This window comes from Phocoena sinus, chromosome 4 (genome assembly GCF_008692025.1).
Source record: "Phocoena sinus isolate mPhoSin1 chromosome 4, mPhoSin1.pri, whole genome shotgun sequence".
Lineage (NCBI taxonomy): Eukaryota > Metazoa > Chordata > Mammalia > Artiodactyla > Phocoenidae > Phocoena > Phocoena sinus.
Window position 1 is genome coordinate 9,999,764 of NC_045766.1, and position 20,210 is coordinate 10,019,973.

The following is a 20,210-nucleotide window of genomic DNA, read 5'->3' on the forward strand; positions in this document are numbered from 1 at the left end:
GGTCTATCCAGAGATGGTTTTTCAGGCTCCGTGTTGCTTGCCCTCTCAAGACATTAGATGGTGTGGATCTTTCTTCTTAAACGTGTTTCCTACCCTGGGCTGCCCTCCAGCCAGTTCCTCCCAGTTCAGGGCTCTTTATCATCTTCTGCTCTCCCCGCCCCAGGAGACCCAGTCCTCAGCCAGCCTCACCCTCCTTGAGTTGTTCTCCACACGTATTGGCCAATGCCTCCAAGTCTTCATTTTCATCTAACCTTTCCCTGGCTTTAGACTGTGTATGAGTGCCCTATTGCTGCTGTAACAAATTACTACAAACGTAGTGACTGAAAACATCACAGATTTATTCTCTTAACAGTTCTGGAGGCCAAAAATTCAAAACGGGTTGTAAGGGATTATAATCAAGGGGTTGGCAGAGTTGCATTCTTTCTGGGAGAATCTGTTCCTTGCTTTCAACTTCTAGAGGCCAACCTGCTGGTGGCCAAGCACCCTGCCCTCTGTTCCCATCCTCACCTCTCCTTACCTGACTCTGACCCGCCTCCTGCCTTCCGTCTAAGGACCCTGTTGATCACATTGAACACACCTGTTTAATCTCCCCATCCCATGATCCTTAAGTTCATCAATCCGCCGGATCCCTTTTACCACAGAAGGCAACCTCTTCCCAGGCCCCAGGATTTAGGACGTAGACATATTTGGGGGGAGTGAGTGGGCATTCTTCTTTCTACCATAGGAATCATTCCCTCTCATTGTGGTCCTTGGCCCATATGCCTTGGTTCAATACATGAGCAGCCATTACCCATTGTGTTGTTATGTAGCATTATTTATTTAACAAGCCCAACACTGATTGACACAGGTGGTGTCCAGTGTTTTGCCATTGTGAGCAGTTCTCCAGTGAATAACTCTGTACATTTGTCATTTTTTTATATACAGGATCCACTCCCAGAAGTGCGGTTGTTGGGTCAGAGGGTACATGTATTTGTAATTTTGAGAGATACTGTCAAATTGTTCTCCCTGAGGTTGAATCAGTCCTCCTGCCAGCCATGTATGAGAATACTTGCCTCCCCACAGCCTTGTCAGCTAAGTAGTTCTCAGACTTTGGAGGTTTTCCAGTATGAGAGGTGAAACTATGATATCACAGGGTAGTTTTGATTTGCACTTCTCTTATTGTGAGATTTAGTATATTTTCCTCTGGTTTATGGCCATTAGAATTTCCTTTGCTGTGACTCTCTTCCTAGCCTCATCCCATCTTAAAATTTGGATTTCTTTTCTTATCAATTTTTAAGAGCTACTTTTTTGACTGTAATTTGAGCTACAAATAGTTTCCCATCTTGTCATTTGTCTCTTGCCTTTGCATAGCTTGTCGTTTGTCACGCAGTAGGGGTTTTATGTCACCAAATTTATTATTTTTTCTTTATGTTTTCTGGATTCTAAGATGTTTAGAAATGGCTTCCAGTAGGCCCTTTAAAAATTAATAAAATTGTGTTAAATGTGGGGAGTTGGACATAGGTAGCTATTTCTTCTCTCTTATGAAAAATCCCAGTGAACTGATACTAAAAGAATGATAGATTTATTTGTAAATTTATTTGTAATCCCCAAATCAGTACTCTTGGTGCTTTCACAGTCACTTGCAGATGTATACTTAGTGGCAAAAAAAAAATTATGTTGCTGACATGCATGTTCCCAGCTAAGCTTTCTCATTTCAGCTGTCATGCTGTAAACAAGTGTCCTGTTCGCATTTCACTTAGTGCCACATTTTTCACACGCTTGTGTGTTTTGTTGGTGATTTCACTGCATAAAGTTGCCCCCAAGCACAGTGGTGCAGTACTGTCCTGTGTTCCTAAGAACAGGAGGGCTGAGATGTGCCTTATGGGGCAAATATGTGTGTTAGGTAAGCTTTGTTCAGGCGTGAGTTACAAATCTGACCAGAGGCTAACAGGAAGCTAACCCTGTATTTCCCCAGGAACAGTGGTTCAGTATCTGCTAATTCAGTGTTTGTGGCAACATTATAGAACAGAACTCCCACAAATAATGAAAAATGACTTTAGATGATAGATAGATAGATGGATAGAGATATAGGTAGGTAGGTAAGTAGGTACGTGGATGGATGGATGGATAGGAAGATAGATGATAGATAGATAGAGACATAGAGCCAGATAGGTATATAGATAGGTGGATGGATGGTTAGATAGGAAGATAATAGGTAGATAGAGACATAGAGAGAGACATAGATAGGTAGGTAGATGGATGGATGGATAGATACCCACAAGAACAAAAAGATTGGAAGAAGAGAAAGTGGTAGATGTATGATTTCAACAGATTTTTAGAAGATGGAAGGTGCATGGAGGAAGGCGGATTAATTTAGCAAAGTAGAGGAAGCTGCACCTGGATGTAGAAGGGATCCTGAGGAAAGCTCTGGTCTTCGAAGCCTAAATCACTGCAGGATGGTGGGATGTGAACTGCAGAGCTGAAAACTGAGGCATTGTGATGAAGTCCTTACACAGTGTGGTAAGATCCCTGGCTCCAACCTCTGTCTTGTGCAACCTAGTGACTGCGGAGATAATTCAAGGATCAGACGAAACGACTTATAGAAATAGAATATATATATCCGTGAAACAAAACCAAGATGCTATAAAAAAGAAATGCTCAAAAGAGAAGAAAGAGCTTTGGGGTCTGAAAATAGGGCACCAGAACATTTTAAAACATACAAAAAGACTGGAAGACAAAATAAAGGACATCTTTCAGAAGGTAAAATTTTTAAAAAGTAAGAAAACAGGGGGAAGGAAAGGTAATAAAAGTAACATATCAGTCCTACGTTTCGACTAATAGGAAGTCCAGAAAGAAAGAAGACAGAAATGGAAGAGAGAAAAATTATCAAAACAACAAAAGAAAACCAAAACACTTTTCAGAGCCAAAGGACAAGAATCCTTTGAGTGCAAAGCCATTGAGTGTACAGCCCTTTAAATAAACACACACACACACACACACACACACACACACACACACACGAAGGCATGTTGTGAAATTCTGGAACTTCATGGGGAAAAATATCCTAAAATCTTCCAAAGCAGCACAACAGGTTACACTCAAAGTATTAGTAATCCAAGTAGATATCACTATAGCAATACTGACAGCTAGAAGCTAGTGTAGCAATACTTCTAAAGTGTTAAAGAAAAAACAGATTTCAGCCTACACTTCTGTACCCAAACTTAGTTAAAAGTGAAGACAAAGACATTTTTAGGAGTGCGGGGATGCCAGTAACCTCCAGGGCATTGTTTCCTAGGGAGCCACTAGAGGATATGCTCCAGCAAAATGAGGAGGAAATCAAAACAGAGAAGACACCAGCCATAGACAGTAGTGGAGGGAGAACACAGCCCTGGGAAGCATCCACACCAGATTGAAGCAAGGGTACAGAAAGTTCCAGAAATTATGTCCCCAAGTGGAAAAAAGTAGAACTAATATATTTAGGTACATGGGATAGTTATTGATGGGCAGGAAGAAGAAGTGTTGGAACATGTGGAATGAATTAGTGATGGGTTCATGTAAAACCACACAGATGAAAAAAACTGAGGCCACAGTTAACTCCAGGAAAAATAAAGGACTTAATAATAGATATATTTAAATATTTAATATAAATAATATTATAATTATAATATAATAATATTATATTTTATATTTAATTATAATAATAAATATATTTAATATAAATATATTTAAGTAAATATATTAATATTTAAATTAATAATAAATATATTTTTTTAAAAAAAGAAGGTGTGGTCACAGTACATTACTTGACCCAGCAATATTTGCAATAACACAAACACAGACTTTTGATTTAATTAAAGTTATATTCTAACCATTTGGGGCATCAAGAAAGAGAAAGTAAGAAATGTGAATGGGAGCTCTAAGCCTTCATTTCCCATGGTAGGAAATCAATAGATACCTAAAATTGATAAGTAAGGAAATAGTATATAAACAGGCCCTGCCAATTAGTGTTAGGCATTAGTGCTTCGGTAGCAATTTTACAAAAGACTCTTGCAGGCCTCCGGCTTCACATGCCCTCTCCGGGAAGGGAAGGGAAGGGAAGCACCCAGCTGGTGGCTGTCTCCAATCATTGTTTCAGGTGTGGAGACCAGCCCAGAAGTCCTGCATACTTTTCAGACATGGAAATTGAATTCCTCTCTTCCTTCACAGTCATGAATAAGGAGCAAAGTATCATCTTTTAAGCTGTTTTTCTCCCAGATTCTTCCAGAATGGAAACAAGAAGAAAAGAAGAGCACACTGCCATCAGGATACAAACTTTCTCACTGTACCAATGTGTTACCTCCTAATATTCCCCTGCACAAAGGATCTTTGAAAGGATCAAAAGACACACGCATTTCTTAGTAAACTCTACATCGTGTTGTTCTGTTTTGGGAGGGTAAGGGAAAGTTGTGTCGGATGCCTGTTTCTTTAGTGGATTTGCAACTACGGAGAAATTACAGGGAACAAAGGAAAAAGAGCCATAAATACAAACGAAACGCTTTTACACAAGTCAAAGAACCACAGGACATGCTTCATTTTTTTTTAACACTCCAGGTGTGATCGGAGATTACGTATCCACACAGGAGAGTGGAGAGTTAATTAAAATTTTTGCACCTGTTCCCAGAAAGAAATGTCTTTTCGTTTGATAAGCGGGCTGGCTTTGGAGTGCTGTTTGTGCTTTTCTCTCCTCACTGGAGTGTCACAGAAAAGCAGATCAAAGAGAGCCTTCCATCCGATGCGTTTCCGACCACCTTTCTCAGCTAATGGACTTGAAAGCCTCTTCCACTGACTGCATGGAGTTCATGTCATATTTTAGAAATGTCGTCTTCTGACTGTGTTGATAATATGCAAACCGGCTTTGATAGGTGCTTGCGGAAAACCACATTAACCGTTAATTAAATCAAGACCAGCCCAGAGGGTTGGAGTGGGAGAGTCTGGCAGAATGAAACACCTCACCCCCTACCATTTGTATTTTACTTTTCAACCCGTCCTGTGACAGCCGGCTGGGAACACTTGTGATTGAACTCTCAGCTCTCTCAAGCAGGGTCATGTTTTGCTGTGTTTTCGCTTCTTCCTTTTAGTCTTTATGATTCTGTACCCTCTGGCTGACATCCCCTACCTTGAGGGGAAAAGCTGTTGGGGAGAAATCCTGCCGTCTTTCTCTTTAAGATGGTGAATGAGGGGAATAAAATAGAGCAAAGCAGAAGCAGCCCTTCGAGGCCTGTCTGGGCAGGCGGGTCAGGCTGCCTCGGGGGTGCCCATTGTCCCGCCGTGCTGGGTACCCGAGGAGAAAACCCGGCCGGGGCACAGGCACCAATAAAAGGACTCCATCCTGCCACTCAGGGCTTTGTGAGCACCACGCTTGTCCTGGTTGCCATGGTGACTGTCTGTGGCTGGTTTGTCGGAGTGCTTGATAAAGTGGGAAGGTTATTCTTGATAGACCCAAGTAATCTTAACCTTGCAGAGCTTGAGTGTGGATGTACCATTTTCTCTCTCTTCTCTTTAAATCAGGAATGCAGGGATGGGGGCACGGGTTCTCAGGATAAAGCTGCCACAGCAGGTGGTGAGGGCCCTGCCCAGCACAAGGGACACTGGCCGTAACTGGTCTGGAAGGGAGGTCCCGTGTGTCCGGAGACCAGCAGAGACAGGGGTGGCTGGGTCATCCGCTGCCGCCTCTGGCCTGAATGGGGGCTTCAGGGACGGGGCCAGAGTGGGGTTGCCTGTCCCTCTCCCGTCAGTTGGTTGTATTTGTACCTGTCTCTCCTCTCTTTTCCTTTTCTTCCTGCTCCCCTCCTTCATTAACTCCCCTTCCTCTCCTCCTTCCCTTGCCCCATGCCCACCCCCCTTCTTTTGTCCCCCCACCTTCTCCCCTTCCCCCCGCCATTGCTTTCTGCTGAACCAGTATTAGTAACAGAGCAGAGCCTTTCAAAGTCCCCCGACTTCTCCCCTCCTGGAGGATGAAAGGAAAGGTAACAGCTTGCCTTTCGAGGAAATTCAAAAGTTAACAGCTGATCATTTCTGGCCACAAAATGGCAGACTCTTTTCTGTCATCCGTAGAAACCTAATTGATTATCTAGGCAGTACTTTTCAGACTTAGCTGCATCTCAGCTACTGGGAGCACTCTAAAAAAAACAGAGCTACCGAATCATCCAGCAGTTCCACTCCTGGGTATGTATCTGAAGAAAAGAAAACACCAATTAGAAAAGATACATGCACCCCAGTGTTCATAGCAGCATCATTTATCATTGCTAAGATACAGAAGAAACCCAAGTGTCTATCAATAGATGAATGGCTAAAGAAGATGTGGTACATATACACAATGGAATACTATGCAGCCATAAAAAAGAACGAAATAATGCCATTTGCAGCAACACGGATGGACCTGGGGGGTAGTATGCTTATTAGTGAAATAAGTCAGATGGAGAAAGACAGATACTTTATGTTTCCACTTATATGTGAAATCTAAAAAATAAAATGAATGAATATAACAAATCAGAAACAGACTCACAGATATAGAGAACAAACTAGCGGTTATCAGGAAGGGGGGAGGGGCAAGATAGGTAAAGGGGATTAAGAGGTACAAACTACTATGTATAAAATAGATAAGATACAAGGATGTAATGTACAGCACAGGGAATATATATTTTATAGTAACTTGATATGGAGTATAATCTATAAAAATATTGAATCACTATGGGGTATGCCTGAAATTAATATAACATTGTAACTCAACAGCACTTCAATTAAGAAAAGAAAAAAAAAACAGACCCCTGGGTCCCACCCCCAGAGTTTCTGATTGTGCAGGTCTGGGTGGGGTCCCAAGACTCTATTTCTAACAAGTTCCCAGGTGATGCTGCTGGCTTGGGGACCACACTTTGAGAACCACTGACATAGGCCAAGGCTTACTTTATATAGTTGAGGCTCCCCAAGGGTACATTGGTTGCCCAGTAGCCACGCTGGGATGGATGCCCAGTGATAGGAGTTTTAAAAGCCATTGGGAGAAGCAGGGCTGGTTGTTCCCTCATGTCTCTTCTGGCCCCTGGTTCTGTCCCCAAAAGGCCTCCAGCAGGACAGCCCCTTGCCGTGGGCGGTCCCCTCTGAGCAGCGCCGCTCCCCGGGTGAGCCTCTTCTCAGCGCTCCAGGCCCCTCGCGGTCTGCCATTTGTCTGTGCTGGGGTCCCCCCTGGAATGCCTTTTCCCCAGCTCCGCCTGTCCATCTCCACCCAGCCCCTGAGCCCCAGGAAGCCCTCCCTGACCACAATCGCACCATCTTTTTGCTAACAGTCCAGCCTTATGGCCCTGCCAGTGGGTTGTTTTTTATTTCGGTCACATGCGTGTTTGTGCCGTGGCCTCTCCTGGACTGAACTCCAGCAGCAGGACTGTGCCTTCATTCACCTCCGACCCACCTGGGCTCCCAGGTACTTGCTGAATGAGTCCTGTGGTGGCCTCCGCTGGAAGGACTCTACACACGTCAGCAGTGTTTGAAGCCATTACCAGGAGCTGACCGAGCAGAGAGTGGGTGCAGAGTCTACGCAGGGAGGGCTGGGGCTGGAGTCGGAAGTTAGCCTGCCTCTCGAGAAAGCAGGATGTGAGGCCCAGGCTGGCGGCCTCACAGTGGGATTGTCTCCCTGTGGGGGCAGGACTGGGTTTTTAAATTGAAAGGCAAGCGTCAGTCCCCTCCCCCCACTCCTCCCTGATTCCAAATGAAACACCTTTCATCTACTCCTTTACGGCGGGATGTGTAACACAGGTGAAGCTCCCTGTTTGTGTGCACGTGCAGGGGTGTGTGTGTGTGTGTGTGTGTGTGTGTGTGTGTGTGTGTGTGTGTGTGTTGCCGCTGTGGCTGGATGCAGATGACTCGATCATTTGTCAAATGTAATTTAACTCCCCACAAGATGCTCTGAAACCATCCAAGCAGTGGGTGTTGTCATGGGCTTAGGTACGTCTTGGAGGAGAAGTGATGGTGTTTCTTCAGTGAAACTCACAGGAAGCTATTTGTCCAGACAAGAATAAAACAAAATGAATGGATCAACCCTTTGGCTCCATCTCTTTGCCGACTGCACAGACTGAGTCGGGACTGGAAAGAGATCCCATGTTGGCAGTTGGGCTCCAAGCTCTTGAAGCATCTTTGGAGCTGGAGTAGGGCCCCAGGCTACAGGGCATCCCGCCCCTTTCTGCTTTGTTGGGTTGGTGGATTGGACGGTCCCCTCTCTGTCCCTCAGACGTCATTGGCTTGAGGCAGCTGCAGCCCTGACTGTGGCCTTTCTCCCCAGGGTGTCGAGGTGCAGACAGACTACGTGCCCCTGCTGAACTCTCTGGCCGCCTACGGCTGGCAACTCACTTGTGTGCTGCCAACTCCAGTCGTCAAGACAACGAGGTAAAAATAACCACCATTACTGTTACTGAACACTTGCACTGTTCCCCAGAAGCTCTTCCGTGCGTAACTTATTGAATCCCTGTGAGTCTGGTGCTGTTACATCAGTTCTCCACCTGGGAGACGGCAGGGTCAGGATTTCAGAGTCTTAACTACCCCCCCACCCGGAGCACCCCTCTTCCCACGTGGGGAGCCTCGGCCAGTGAGCCATTGCTGCCTAGCCTGTCACCTGGGCTGAGGGGACCCAGGGCTCTCAGATGCAAAAGAAACTCAGCATCTGCTGTGTGCCCCGTGCTGGGCTAGGCAGGCACGTTGCTGGCGCGCATGCAAAGTCTCATCTAGTCCTCAGAAAATCCTGTGAGGTGAGGTGGGATTTTTTTGGTTGTATTTAACTGATTTTATAGCTGAGGAAAGTGTGGCCAGGGAGGTTGAAGCGCTAGCGCAAGGTCATGTTGCTGGTCAGTAGCCCCACCAAGGGGACGTGAGGCCCTGGAGTCTCAGCCCTGGCTATGGCCCTCCCTACGATTTCACGTTCATGGTCGTTTGTCCACCCTCAGCTCTGCCTGCCGTCCCTTGAGCCCGTGGGCTTATCCTAGTCTTACGAACCCTAAAAGCCCTTCCATCTGTCTTTTGGGTTTGCTATCAAGCTGGTCCTTCTAACTACCTGTGGGGTGGTAAGCATAGATGTGGTTCCCATTTTACAGATGAAGAAACTGAGGCTCAGAGAGGCTCCATCACATACCCAAGGCCACACAGCCAGCAAGTGGCAGAACCCGCGACTAGACCCTCAGTCTACAACGGGCCACCTCTTTGCTGACCTCTGGGGGTACCCCCTCCCATGGCCCTCAGCCCCACGCTACCTGAGTCCTGCTGCGTGCTCACGCCCGCAGGTTATGGACGGCCTGTGGCAAGCCTAGTGACCTGGGGGACAGCAGGCAGTGCAGCCCCAGAGCACAGACAGAGGCAGGAGGGTGGGCGCCCATCACTGCCTCTCCTGGGCCCTCATCACGTCCCCCACCCCCCGGGTCTGTGCAGCTGCAGGAGCCAGTCTGCAGCTGCCCTTGGGCCCTGCGCCACCGGGAGATTTCCGTACTGCTTCTTGGCCAAGATTTCTGTGGGCACAGGGTGGTGCCGTGGAGGGGAAGGAACTCCGGATTTGTGACCCAGAGCTTGAACCCAAGTCCTGAGTCGGCCGATTGCTGTCTACCTTGGTCAAGTCCACGTAGCTTCTTTGAGCCAGTTTCCTAGTCCATGCAACTAAGAATGCTGCCTGCCTTGCATTCCAGAGGACAAGAGCCCCCCTGAATATATCTGAACGTGAAGCCCCCGCTGGCTCTGTGCTCGCAGCCCGGAGGGTAGGGACGGTCTCTCTGTCTCAAGCAGTCCCACATTCTAAATAAGCCTCCATGATCCTCCACCTTCGTGGCTTTAAATGACCCTTGCAGTGGAGTGGAGAGTACATGGGACCGGGCAGAATCCCCACTGTGTGACCCCCGGCCTGCTCCTTGACCAAGCTGAGCTGTCCTGTCCTGTCCCGTTGGTGGAAGTAGGGGTCCCATTGTTTGGAGCGCCGGGTGCAATCGCCCAGCCCGGCTGGAGCACAAAATAGAAAATGCTAGTGTCCTCTACCTCCTTTCCCTCCAGCACCCCACGTAGTGACACATCACCTCAGCAGAGAAGACGTTTGCCAAATAGAGGTTTAAGAAAGTGATCCGAAGGCGCGGGGTTCGCGGTGGCCAGAAAACAATGATCTCTATCACAATATTTCTAGCACCTTTAAAGGCAGCTCCTTGAGAGCCTGCCTTCCTGGGAGGAAGGCGCACCCCCTGTGCCATAAAAATGAATAGTGCCCCCAGCCCATTCGTTAATGCCAGTTCCCGCTGCTCACAAGGGTGACTCAGGGTGACTCAGGGTGGTGGCCGGGACCCATGCACAGCCAGGCCCTCTGCCCAAGCTCCTGTAATCGCTCAGGTCCTCACTGGCCGCCCATCCCAGGCCAACCAGGTCCCTCCTCGGCCTCATTCCCAAAGAGACTTGGAAGAGGCCTCCACCCTCTGGTATTCACTGAGGCCACTTTGTCATCATTTGGCCAAGATGGTAGCTGTCATTTCACATCGCGGGAAAGGGGGTTTTCAGCCAGGAAGCTGCCTTTCAAGGAGGCACACAAAGGTTTAGTTGGGCCCCTGCGATAGCAAGCAAGCGTGGGGGGCCTGGGGGTGGGAAGGTGGGGGGCTTCTTGACCTCCGACCTCTCACTCTCGAGCGGCCACCTTCCTTCCCACGGGCAGCCGGCCTGGATGAAGTTCAGGATGGCGGCCTCCGTGTGAGGTGCGGGGCGCCTCTAGGTATAAAGGACTCACTCATTCTCAGCTCTGCCTGTGTTACAGGGAGGGGAACGTATCCACCAAGCAGATTGTCTTTCTTCAGAGACCGTGTCTACCTCAGAAAATCAAGAAGAAAGAATCAAAGGTGAGTGACCTTGGCTGCTCTGTTTTGCTCACCAGAGCCCAGGGACACCTGAGCCCCTCAGTGACGTGAGTCACATCCGCGGCAGGTGAGGGCGCCGGAGCGCCGGAGGGCCTTGTCGCCGGTCTCCTCCTGCGAGGATGCTCAGGCCACCAGCATTCACGAGGCTGAAGGGGGAGTGGGAAGGCAGCTGCAGTGTGACTAGGGCTGGGACGGCCGAGCTCACGCCCAGCTTCTCTGTATCTCTTAATCTCGTTACAAGCTGGTTGACGCCCTGCCCTGCCCGTGGGTCCCTTGGGACGTCAGAAGTTTGGGGAGCTTGGCAGAGAGAACCTGCCAGACCACATTCCCCACAGACCCCGCCCTGCAGGTTTGAGTGGCAGTGGCTCGTACAGACAGAGGGCATCTCCCCTATGGAGTGAGTCCTCAGTCCAGGCTGTCCTGGAATGGCCAGGGGCCTTCCCCCTCTCCCTGGACGTCACGTGAACTGTCCCAGAAACACAGTGGCACTGAGAGACGTGGCCGTTCTCAGTTTTGCCCGCGTTTCCTGAGACTGAGGCCAAGTCCTCCCCTCGTGTGACATGATTCCGGTGCCTCACACCCCCGTGTTCACGGTCACTCGGGAAGAGAGTCGAGGGAACCTTCCAAGCGCCTGGAGCTAGCTGGCTCCGCCTGTGACGGACAAGGCCACACTGTGGGGCAGAGCCCACCAGACCCGCCCGTCCCCTCGCTGGGCACCATCCCCGAGCTCCCCACCCGCGGTTTCTCTGCAGCCAACAAATCCGAGGGGGGGCCCCTTGTGGGAGGAACGCCAAGGAAGTAGCTCCGGAGCCAGCTGGGGTGCAGTGCGGAGGAAGGGCTCTCCAAGCTCGGAGATGCCAGTGTGACAGGTGACAGCAGCAGAAGACCAGAGGCAGCCACCGAAGCCACCGTTGCCCGCCAGGAGCAGCCGGCCACCAGCTGGAAGACAGATGGCCCCGGGCTGCCACCGGCCACAGCTTTGCATTCACGCAGGGACATTCTAGCAGCACCGCCGAGGTCTCCCGCCAGCTTTTGCCCTGACGAGGAGGGCGTGGTGCTGCCTTTTCCTGCCAGCGCGTCCTGGTTGTGGTGCCAGCAGATCCCAGAGGACAGACGGGCGGCTTGATCCTGGTGAAGGCTGCACATCTCACCCAGGGGACAAGCCAGCGGAAACCCGAGGGCAGGGAGACGTTAGGGGTAGAGCTTTAAGGCTGCTGTAAGAAAGTAGAACAGCGTACCTCAGGGGAAATCCAGGGAGGTGGGAGTCAGCCTTTTCTGGTCGGTAGAGACGTCCACCGCAGTGAGCTGCACGAACCCGGGCAGACCTGCTCATTCCAGGGCTTGGGGTGACAAGCACTGTTCTCTCTGTGACCTGGGCAGGCCACCTCACTGTTACAGCCCCAGATGGGGGGACTGTAGCATCCCATCACCCCCGTCATCCACTCCTCGCTCAGCTGACGGGTCATCGTCCTGCTCCCAAGAGACGGTGCCCCCCCCACCCTTGGCCACGGCTCCATCCTCACCGTGCCCTAGACCCCGCGTCACTGACACCGTTCATACCCTCCATCGCTCGAAGCACTGTTTTCTCTCGGCTGTCCCACCACTCTCGCCTGGTTTCCCACCTAGTTCCTCATTTCTAGCCCCGTTTCTCCCCATTTTCTCTCACCTCTTCCTTAGAAAATCTCATCCACCCCCAGAGTGAGAAAATCTCTCTCACCACCTCTGTGTCAACGAGTCTTACCTCTGCATGTTCAGCCCTGGCTTCTCCCCTGGGACCCCAGCTCCACCTGCCCTGCGGCTACTCACCCCACCCCCCGACCTTAGAGGAACAGTGCTTCCATGGCCCAGAGGCTCCCACACACCTAGAGGTCGCCCTCGGTGCTTCCATCTCCTTCCCACCATATTCAGTCTGTCCTTAAGGCACATCTGTTTTAGGTCCTAGACACTCTGGAACCCCCTCTTCTCTCCATCACCACCGGCCTGGACTACTCCTCCGATCTCCTGATGACAGGTGTCCCCTTCAGACATGTTCTCCACTCAGTGCCAAAGTGAACTTTAAAAAAAAGTAAATTGGCTCGTGTCACTCCACTGCTTAAAATGGTTCTAAAGCTTTGGGTTTTTCTTAAGATAAAGATGGAAGCCTGTACGGTGGTCCACATAGCCCTGTGGGATCTGGCCCCCGTCTTCCGCATTCCAGCCACTCTGGCCTTCATGCGCGTCCATGCCCCTCGCTGCCACAGGGCCTTTGCTTGGGCAGTTCCTCTGCCCCAGATGTTCTCTTCCTTTGCATTTTTTTTGGGGATGGTGTTCTCTCCATTTAGACCAAGCCAGGCTCCTCTGTGATTCACTGGGAAGAGCCACGTTCCTCTCCTCTCTGTTTCTAACTATTTGTGGTCAATCCTCCACCAGTAGAATCAGACGTTCATTCTGTGAGAACAGACCCTTTTGGTCCTCACTGTCGTATGCCCAATGCCTGGCTTTTAGTTAGTACTCAGCAAATACTTGCTGGATCAATGAGTGAATAATCAAACTTCTGAGCCTGAGACATGCACAGTATGTCTAGCGCTGAAATTTCAGACAAGAGATTGCAAGATTCAAACATCAAGGATGGAGCATATTTAGTCCTCTTTAATCAGCCAAGTGGACAAAAGCCTCCAGTCAAGACCTTTCACCGTTTGAAAGAAACCTCTCTGTGTACCTCTGAGTGTGGCTTTCAAAGCAAATATTAACCTCCTTGGAAGGTAACAGGTGATTTCTACGACACGGGAGAAGTCTGCCTTCCCACTAAGTTACTTGAAGTGGAGGCAGATACGGACGGTTTCTTAATGTGTGAATGAAATCACCAGCCCTGCTGACGTGGAGCTCTGGACACACACGCTGCTGTAAAGCGGAGGATTTTTCCTTTTCTGCACGCACTTCTGGCATGGACCGCTAGTCGGGTTTTTCTCAGTTTAGGTACCGGCAGTACACTCACGTGCCACACACACACCCGGCTCAGGAAGGCCCATCCACCCTGCTCAACTTGCAGCTGCTGGTTGGGTTCAGAGACTCGCCCTGGAACTGCTCAGGCTTTGATGCATCCTTCAGGCTGTGGATGCTACAGTTCTCCCCTCAGAGCCTGCGCACGGAAAGCTCTACCGCCTCGGATCTGAAATACAGTCGACCCTTGAACAACGTGGAGGTTAATCCGAGTGTAATTTGTAGTGGGCCCTCCGTATCCAAGGTTCACTGACCCGAGGATGCAACCAACCACTGACCGAACAGCACTGTAGTTTTTACTCTTGCCAACCATCCGTGTGTAAGTGGACCTGCATCGTCCAAGGGCCAAGTGTAGTTTTGGTTGTTCCGTAAAGACTGTGACTGTGTGACTTTGGGCAAGTTACTTAACCCCTCTGAACCTCTACATGCTCATCATAATAATGGTGCTAACAGTGCCTAATGAGAGTACCGCTTTGGGGATTCAGGGAAATGGGAAAGCTTGTCCCAGTGTGAGACACTCAGAACATTTAGCTTTTAGATTATATAGACCCTGAGTTCGGGCCACTGCTACTTCCCTGCTTCATGAGAATGCCCTCTTCAAAAGGAGAGAAGGAAAGGAGAAGACTCCAGCCAGAACCTCCGGGTGACCTGGCTGCAGCACCGGGACAGCTGTGGTGGCTTGGGGACCCCGGGCAGTTTGGGGAGTCAGTGACATCACCACTCCCCATCTGAGGACACAGAAAACGGTGCAGTCCTCGAAGACATTTGGCTTGGCAGATTTTTCTGGGATGACTCCGAAGGACAGAAAAACATTGGCTGGAGTAGTTCCCATCCAGCTCGGCATGGACAGTCCCAAATCTTTCTCTGCCCAGCAGCCCAGGCAGGGTCCTGAAGAAGGTGGCTGGTGTGCCCGCCACAGGCCCTTTCCGGTCTGTGTCCTTCTGTCGTATTATATCAGGAGATCAATGCAGTGTGATCCTCTACAGGAAGCTGGATATGGCCAGGCACCCGAGGAACCATGAGTCTGTTGTCTATTTATAGCAAGAGCAGCCTCTGAGAGGACATCGGGTTTGCATTAGAAAATAGCCAGGGTCCAGGATGGAGTCTGGCACAGGTAGAATGGGCACAGCTATACACCGCCCACCCGCAGAGGGTGCTGTGCCCATCCACTACGGTGTGGGTTGGCCCCCGGGGTGTGCACCCAGACCTGGGGGCAGGGGCAGCTCTTTTGGAGATGAATAACTTGCCCAAAGACAGACAGCTAACGAATGCCAGAACCGAGGTTTGAACCGGGGTCTTAGCCACCACACTACGTGTAATGCTTTGGTGTCTTAGCATTTAGGGCCTTTCAGCCGAAGCAATCTCCCGTTTTCTGGCAAAAGTAAAACTTCCTCTAGCTTCTCTGAGAGTTGACTGCCTCTCGGATCGCTACATATAGGCCCGTTTGACTGGCCTTTTTCTAAGAACATGCAAAATGCAGAGGGTCTGTTTGGAGACATCCATTAAAAAAAAAAAAAGGCTCTTCCATTTGGGCTGGGATTAAAACGCAGCAGCTTCTGCGCACGACAAGGCAGCAGTTATGAAGCATGATTGCCTGGTACCCAAGAGCTGGTACCCAAGAGCCATGCCGGGCTGGCGCTGGAGGCTGCAGCATCTGTGCTGAGGTCAGAGGTCCTGGTCCTGCACTGGTGCTTAGGGGTCCCCAAGATGCCTGCTTGGCAGTGTCTACTGAAGTGGGTGCCTTTGGGTTGGGGTCTGAGGCACCACTTCACCTGCAGAGGGGGTCCATTGTTGCAAACTCATGGCTTGGGTGGAAGAAACTCAAACTACCCCCAGAGGGAAGTCCATCAGCCATCGTACAAGAGAACCCCCAAAAAGGAGTGCCCTGGGGAAACCCAGCCAACGCTGTAGGTGAACTCATTTGGGATTTGCAGGGAGGGCGGGTGGAGGAAGACAGGATAAATGTTAAATCCTAACCTCAGCACGCACTTCACTCTTTTTCCTCTTCTTTGATGGAATATTCAAATTTACCAGTCTTGTCCAAAAGGGGCTCAACACACGAACCCCAGGTTGCGTTCAGCCTCGGAGCCCTGAGTGTGTTTAGGCAGATGTCTTATTTGAGGAAGTAGACTTCTACCACCGAAAACGCCACAAAGTTGGCAGATTTTTAAGAATTCACATAGCACATTTTTGCTTCTTCCTAGCAAAGTACTCAGATTTATCTATGCATGGTAAAGCCTTAGGAAATGGTTTTCCACGGATGGTGCAACTGCCCTCCCGGGCTCCCCTCTCTAGCCTCGCCAGAAGTCATTCGAACGGATGGCTCCCTTTATTTTTCTTTCAGTCACAGAATGGCTTAGATTTAAGTCCATATTTGGTGAAACCAGTGTGCCGCGACTCAAGTGGAAAGAAATGAAACGAAAGAAAGAAGTGGAACTTCAAGTGCAACCACGTGTCCCTGGGGCCCGGAGCTGCACCTGCGGGGTGGCCGAGGCCCTTGCCCGGGGTCCAGGCCCCCGATTCTCTTCCCAGCAAGACCCGTCTCTCCCCGGGGCCTCCTGACTCCAGTCCTCCCCCACCCAGCACTCTCGGGGCTTCGCTCTTGTTCTCCGTGCTTCTCACAGCTGGGCGTGGCACGTCCCCAGGACCCTGTGGCTGGTGTCACCCCAGGTGTGCAGCACGCAGCTCCAGGCCCCTGACTCTGAGCACCGGGGACCGGGGCCCCAGGATGGCAGGGCTCAGAGGGGCCTTTGCTCAGGAAGACTGGGGGACCCCTTATGTTTGGGGAGTGGAAGAAGGCCACAGTTCTCGCTGCGTTGTTACCCAGGAGTGCATCCCTCTCTTGTAAACACAGGGACCCATTTCTCCGAGTCTTCCTTTACTACCCTTCACGTTTCTGTGTCTGCTGGAGCTCATTCGCCCGGATTTATTCCAAGCACACAGGCTCCCAAACTGTCTTCCTCCAGAGCAGCTCCTGCTGTCAGCAGACTCAGCAGGACTTTGAATTTTTCCCCCTCTTTTCTTCCTCAAATTAATTTCTCTTTCTGGAGATCAGCCAGACCTGATGTGTGGATGCACCAGTAACTCCTCACTAAGCCCCAAGCAGTGTTTTGACTCTTAAAATTTCAGGACCGGCTCCCCTGAAACAGGGAGCTTGGCTAGCTTGGCCGGGCTCTGCCGTCCTTCCATTCATCCATCTCACAAAAGGTTTTGAGCACCTTCTCTGTGCCAGGCTCCATGCTGTATCCCAGGGATGCAGGGGTGCAGAGGACAGATGGCATCCCTGACCTTCTGGACTCACATCTTGTGTCAGTAATGGTAACAGCAGACACACGGGTATATTGTGTGCTGGGCACAGTGCTAAGCCTGCTATGTGGATTATTGCATCATTGAATCGAAATAAATACCCTCTAAGGCAGAGTTTGGCAAACTACGGCTCTCAGGCCAAATCCGGCCCACTGCCTGTTTTTGTAGATAAAGCTTTATTGGAACACAGTCATGCCCGTTTGCTCACGTGTTACCCATGACTGCTTTTGTGCTATGGCAGAGTTGAATGGCTGCAACAGAGAACATAAGGCTGCAAAGCTTAAAATAGTTATTACCTGCCTCTGTACAGAAAAAGTTATCGACCCTGATTTAAGTTAGAGTTACTCCCCCCGTTGTATAGATGAGAACACGGGCCAGTCTGGGGCGGGGGCGGTGGACTCTTCACGTGGGCGGATCCCTCCACGGCTTTGATGTGACCCCGTCCTTGCCCAGCTCTGTTGCTGACTGTGCGCTTGATCCTCTCTGAGCTCCACAGACTTCCCTGTCCCACAGGGAAATGCAGGTGGGGCTCCCTGGGAAGCAGCATCTGAGATGGATTTGGATGCGGTTTTAGGGGGAGTGCCCTCGGGAATAACACCTGTTGGGGAAGGAGGGCGCAGGAGTGGGCAGAGGGAGATGTTGGGCTGTGATCGTAGCTCTGGAGCAGGGATGGTCTTTTAGAGTTGCCCAGAGTTGGAAACAGGAGGATGGGCCGTTGTCCACGCCTGGACCAGTCATCGGTCGTAGCTTGCCCCTGGAAGGGAGTGAGACCTTTGGGGAGGTGGCCGGACTCAGAGAGGAGCTTGGCTGGGGGCTGTCAGCCTGCCCATCCTACAGGGGGACCTGAGCACCCGGGTTCAGTGCCCTTCTGGCTGGGGTGAGCTGATGAGGTGGTGACCAGTGCGTAGTATCTGTAGCTGCTCAGAGTGGAAAGAAGTGGCCGGAGCCCTGGCACTTAGGAAGAACAGGCCCGTGTCCCCTCACCCATCCTGGTCCTCCAAACGATAAGATTTCAGCACCTTCTTTCCCAGGCCTTTGGTATGGGGCCAGCTGAAAGAAATACCCCTCGTCCCCTACAAAACCCTGGAATCCACATCTGAAATACACGCCATGGCAGGATCAGCAGGCTCTGGGTGGGTGTGACATTTGGGCTGTGATTCGGTTTGGTGCCAGGAATGCCCTGCTCCGGGAATACCGGGCATTGCGTCTTGCTGCCAGAGGTGATGTGGGAGTGAATGCAAACAAACATCCAGGGGAAGCTCTAGATTCACAGAGGATGCATGTATTTATCCCCATCGTCTCTGATTTCTAGTTTCAGTGGCGATTCTCCCGAGACGAAATGCACAACAGGCAGATGAGGAAATCCAGAGGTAAACTCGGTGCCAGAGAAAAGCAGCAAGCAGAGGAAAATGAGAGGAATCTAGAAGACCAGTTTCCCAAAGCCGGAGACGTGGAAAACCGTGTGCTGGGGCTGCAGCAGGAGGACTGGGCCTCCGCGGAGGCGAAGGTCCCCGTGCAGGCGGAGGTCCCGGGAGAAAAGCTGTGTCCTGACGGCCGGCTCTGGGTGGAGGCTGGGGCCGTGCAGAACGGTCCCTTCGGCCACAGCCCCGCCCCGGCAGGGGGCTGCACTGGGCACCCCGGTCCTGATCCTAGAGAGGATGCCGGGGAGGGGGATGCTGAGGAGATGGCTGCAGAGCCCGCAGCAGCAGAGGACAACTGAGGCTCAGCAGGCAGTGCTGGGGCGTGAAGAGCTGGCAGACCTGGGGCACAGTGCCAGCTGGGCTGGGGGCTGATGTGCCCTGGTGTCACATGTTACCCTTCGGCTTGGCTTGACCTCTCCTTGCGAGCTTACCTGAGCCCTCCGAGGAGGAGCTGGCTCCCTGACAGTGTTGGTTTCTGCACATCCATTTGAAATGTGTCGTAAGGCCCTGGTGTTAGAACACAAGAGGACAGGTTACTTCCAGACATGCAGGCTGGAGGCCCCGCCCCGGCTCCACACCACTCCTCCAGGGAGGGGCTGGGCCATCCAGTGCCTGGGCCCACCCCCACCCAGAGCCTCCAGGGGGCCTTTGGGCCAAATCCCCGTGCCTCCCTGTCTACAAGTCAAGGCTGAGTTGTTCATCCCCACACCCCGAGATGGCCGTGTCCAGCCCGTGCTGTCTGCTGCAGCTACTTGGTGATTGTAATAACCCCTAGTGCCCAGTCGGGCTGCCTTTCTCCATCTAACCCCCCCGGACCTTGCTGCTTTGGCAAAGAAAATAACATTGGGAGGGGAGGTGCCCCACCTCCTGGCTTTTCTCCAAGTGTTCCCATAGATACTGGTAATCTGAAAATGAAGAGGTAATTCTCTGTGTGTACCCACTCTTGCAGAATGTCCAAGAAAGTATTCTGTGTTAGTGTTAATGCCAAAAGTTTTTTTAAAGATTTTGTATTCAGCACATCACATGAACACACGTTCTTTCTGTCATTTCAAGGCAAACCGACTGGTGGCGAGCCCTTGTTACGTGCTATTTTAATCATGTGTCATTAGCCAAGTCACTTCCCATGTATGCTATGATGTGTTTATATCGTCCAGAATGTGGCTTTAAGTAGATGCAGCTGGCAAACCTTGGAGAGAGTGTCAACCGTCTTGACCAACATCCTGTCTCTTCTCTTTCTTGTTTAGTTACTTAAAGCAATAAATCATCTATGAGTTTAGTGCACTGTGAGTATTGAGTATTTATCATGTTGCAGCGACAAGTCCTATAGCCTCGTGTCCCCTATTCACGCTTCCTAAGTTTCTAACTCCTGGCAGCAGCTGGATGACTTTGGAGTAGAGATCAAAGCTTCTGGGGAAGCAGCGGAGCCAGCTGAGCATGCTCTGCTTTCTCGTCATTTGTAGAAAGAAGACAAAAAGCGGGATTCAGGTGCCACCAGGTAAGTCAGGGCACGGCCATCTCCCATCACCCCGGGGTGGTGGAGACAAGTACCTTTTTAAAACAAATAAGAAGCCCCACGTCAATTTCTAAGCATGTCTCCAAGCTTTTAAGTAAATTATTTAATGAGGTAAGT

The 20,210-nt window shown here is 50.7% G+C and overlaps 1 protein-coding gene across 1 annotated transcript in view; it reads left to right on the forward strand.

The window, feature by feature from the left end:
- Positions 1-19,859, forward strand: part of RFTN1 (raftlin, lipid raft linker 1) — a 204,784-nt gene extending 184,925 nt beyond the window's left edge. Inside the window, exons 8-10 of the mRNA XM_032631078.1 lie at positions 8,288-8,391; positions 10,775-10,856; positions 18,472-19,859. Of these exons, the coding sequence (XP_032486969.1) occupies positions 8,288-8,391; positions 10,775-10,856; positions 18,472-18,879 (594 nt within the window). The 3' untranslated portion in view covers positions 18,880-19,859. The remainder of the gene's footprint in view (positions 1-8,287; positions 8,392-10,774; positions 10,857-18,471) is intronic.
- Positions 19,860-20,210: the final 351 nt, after the last annotated feature.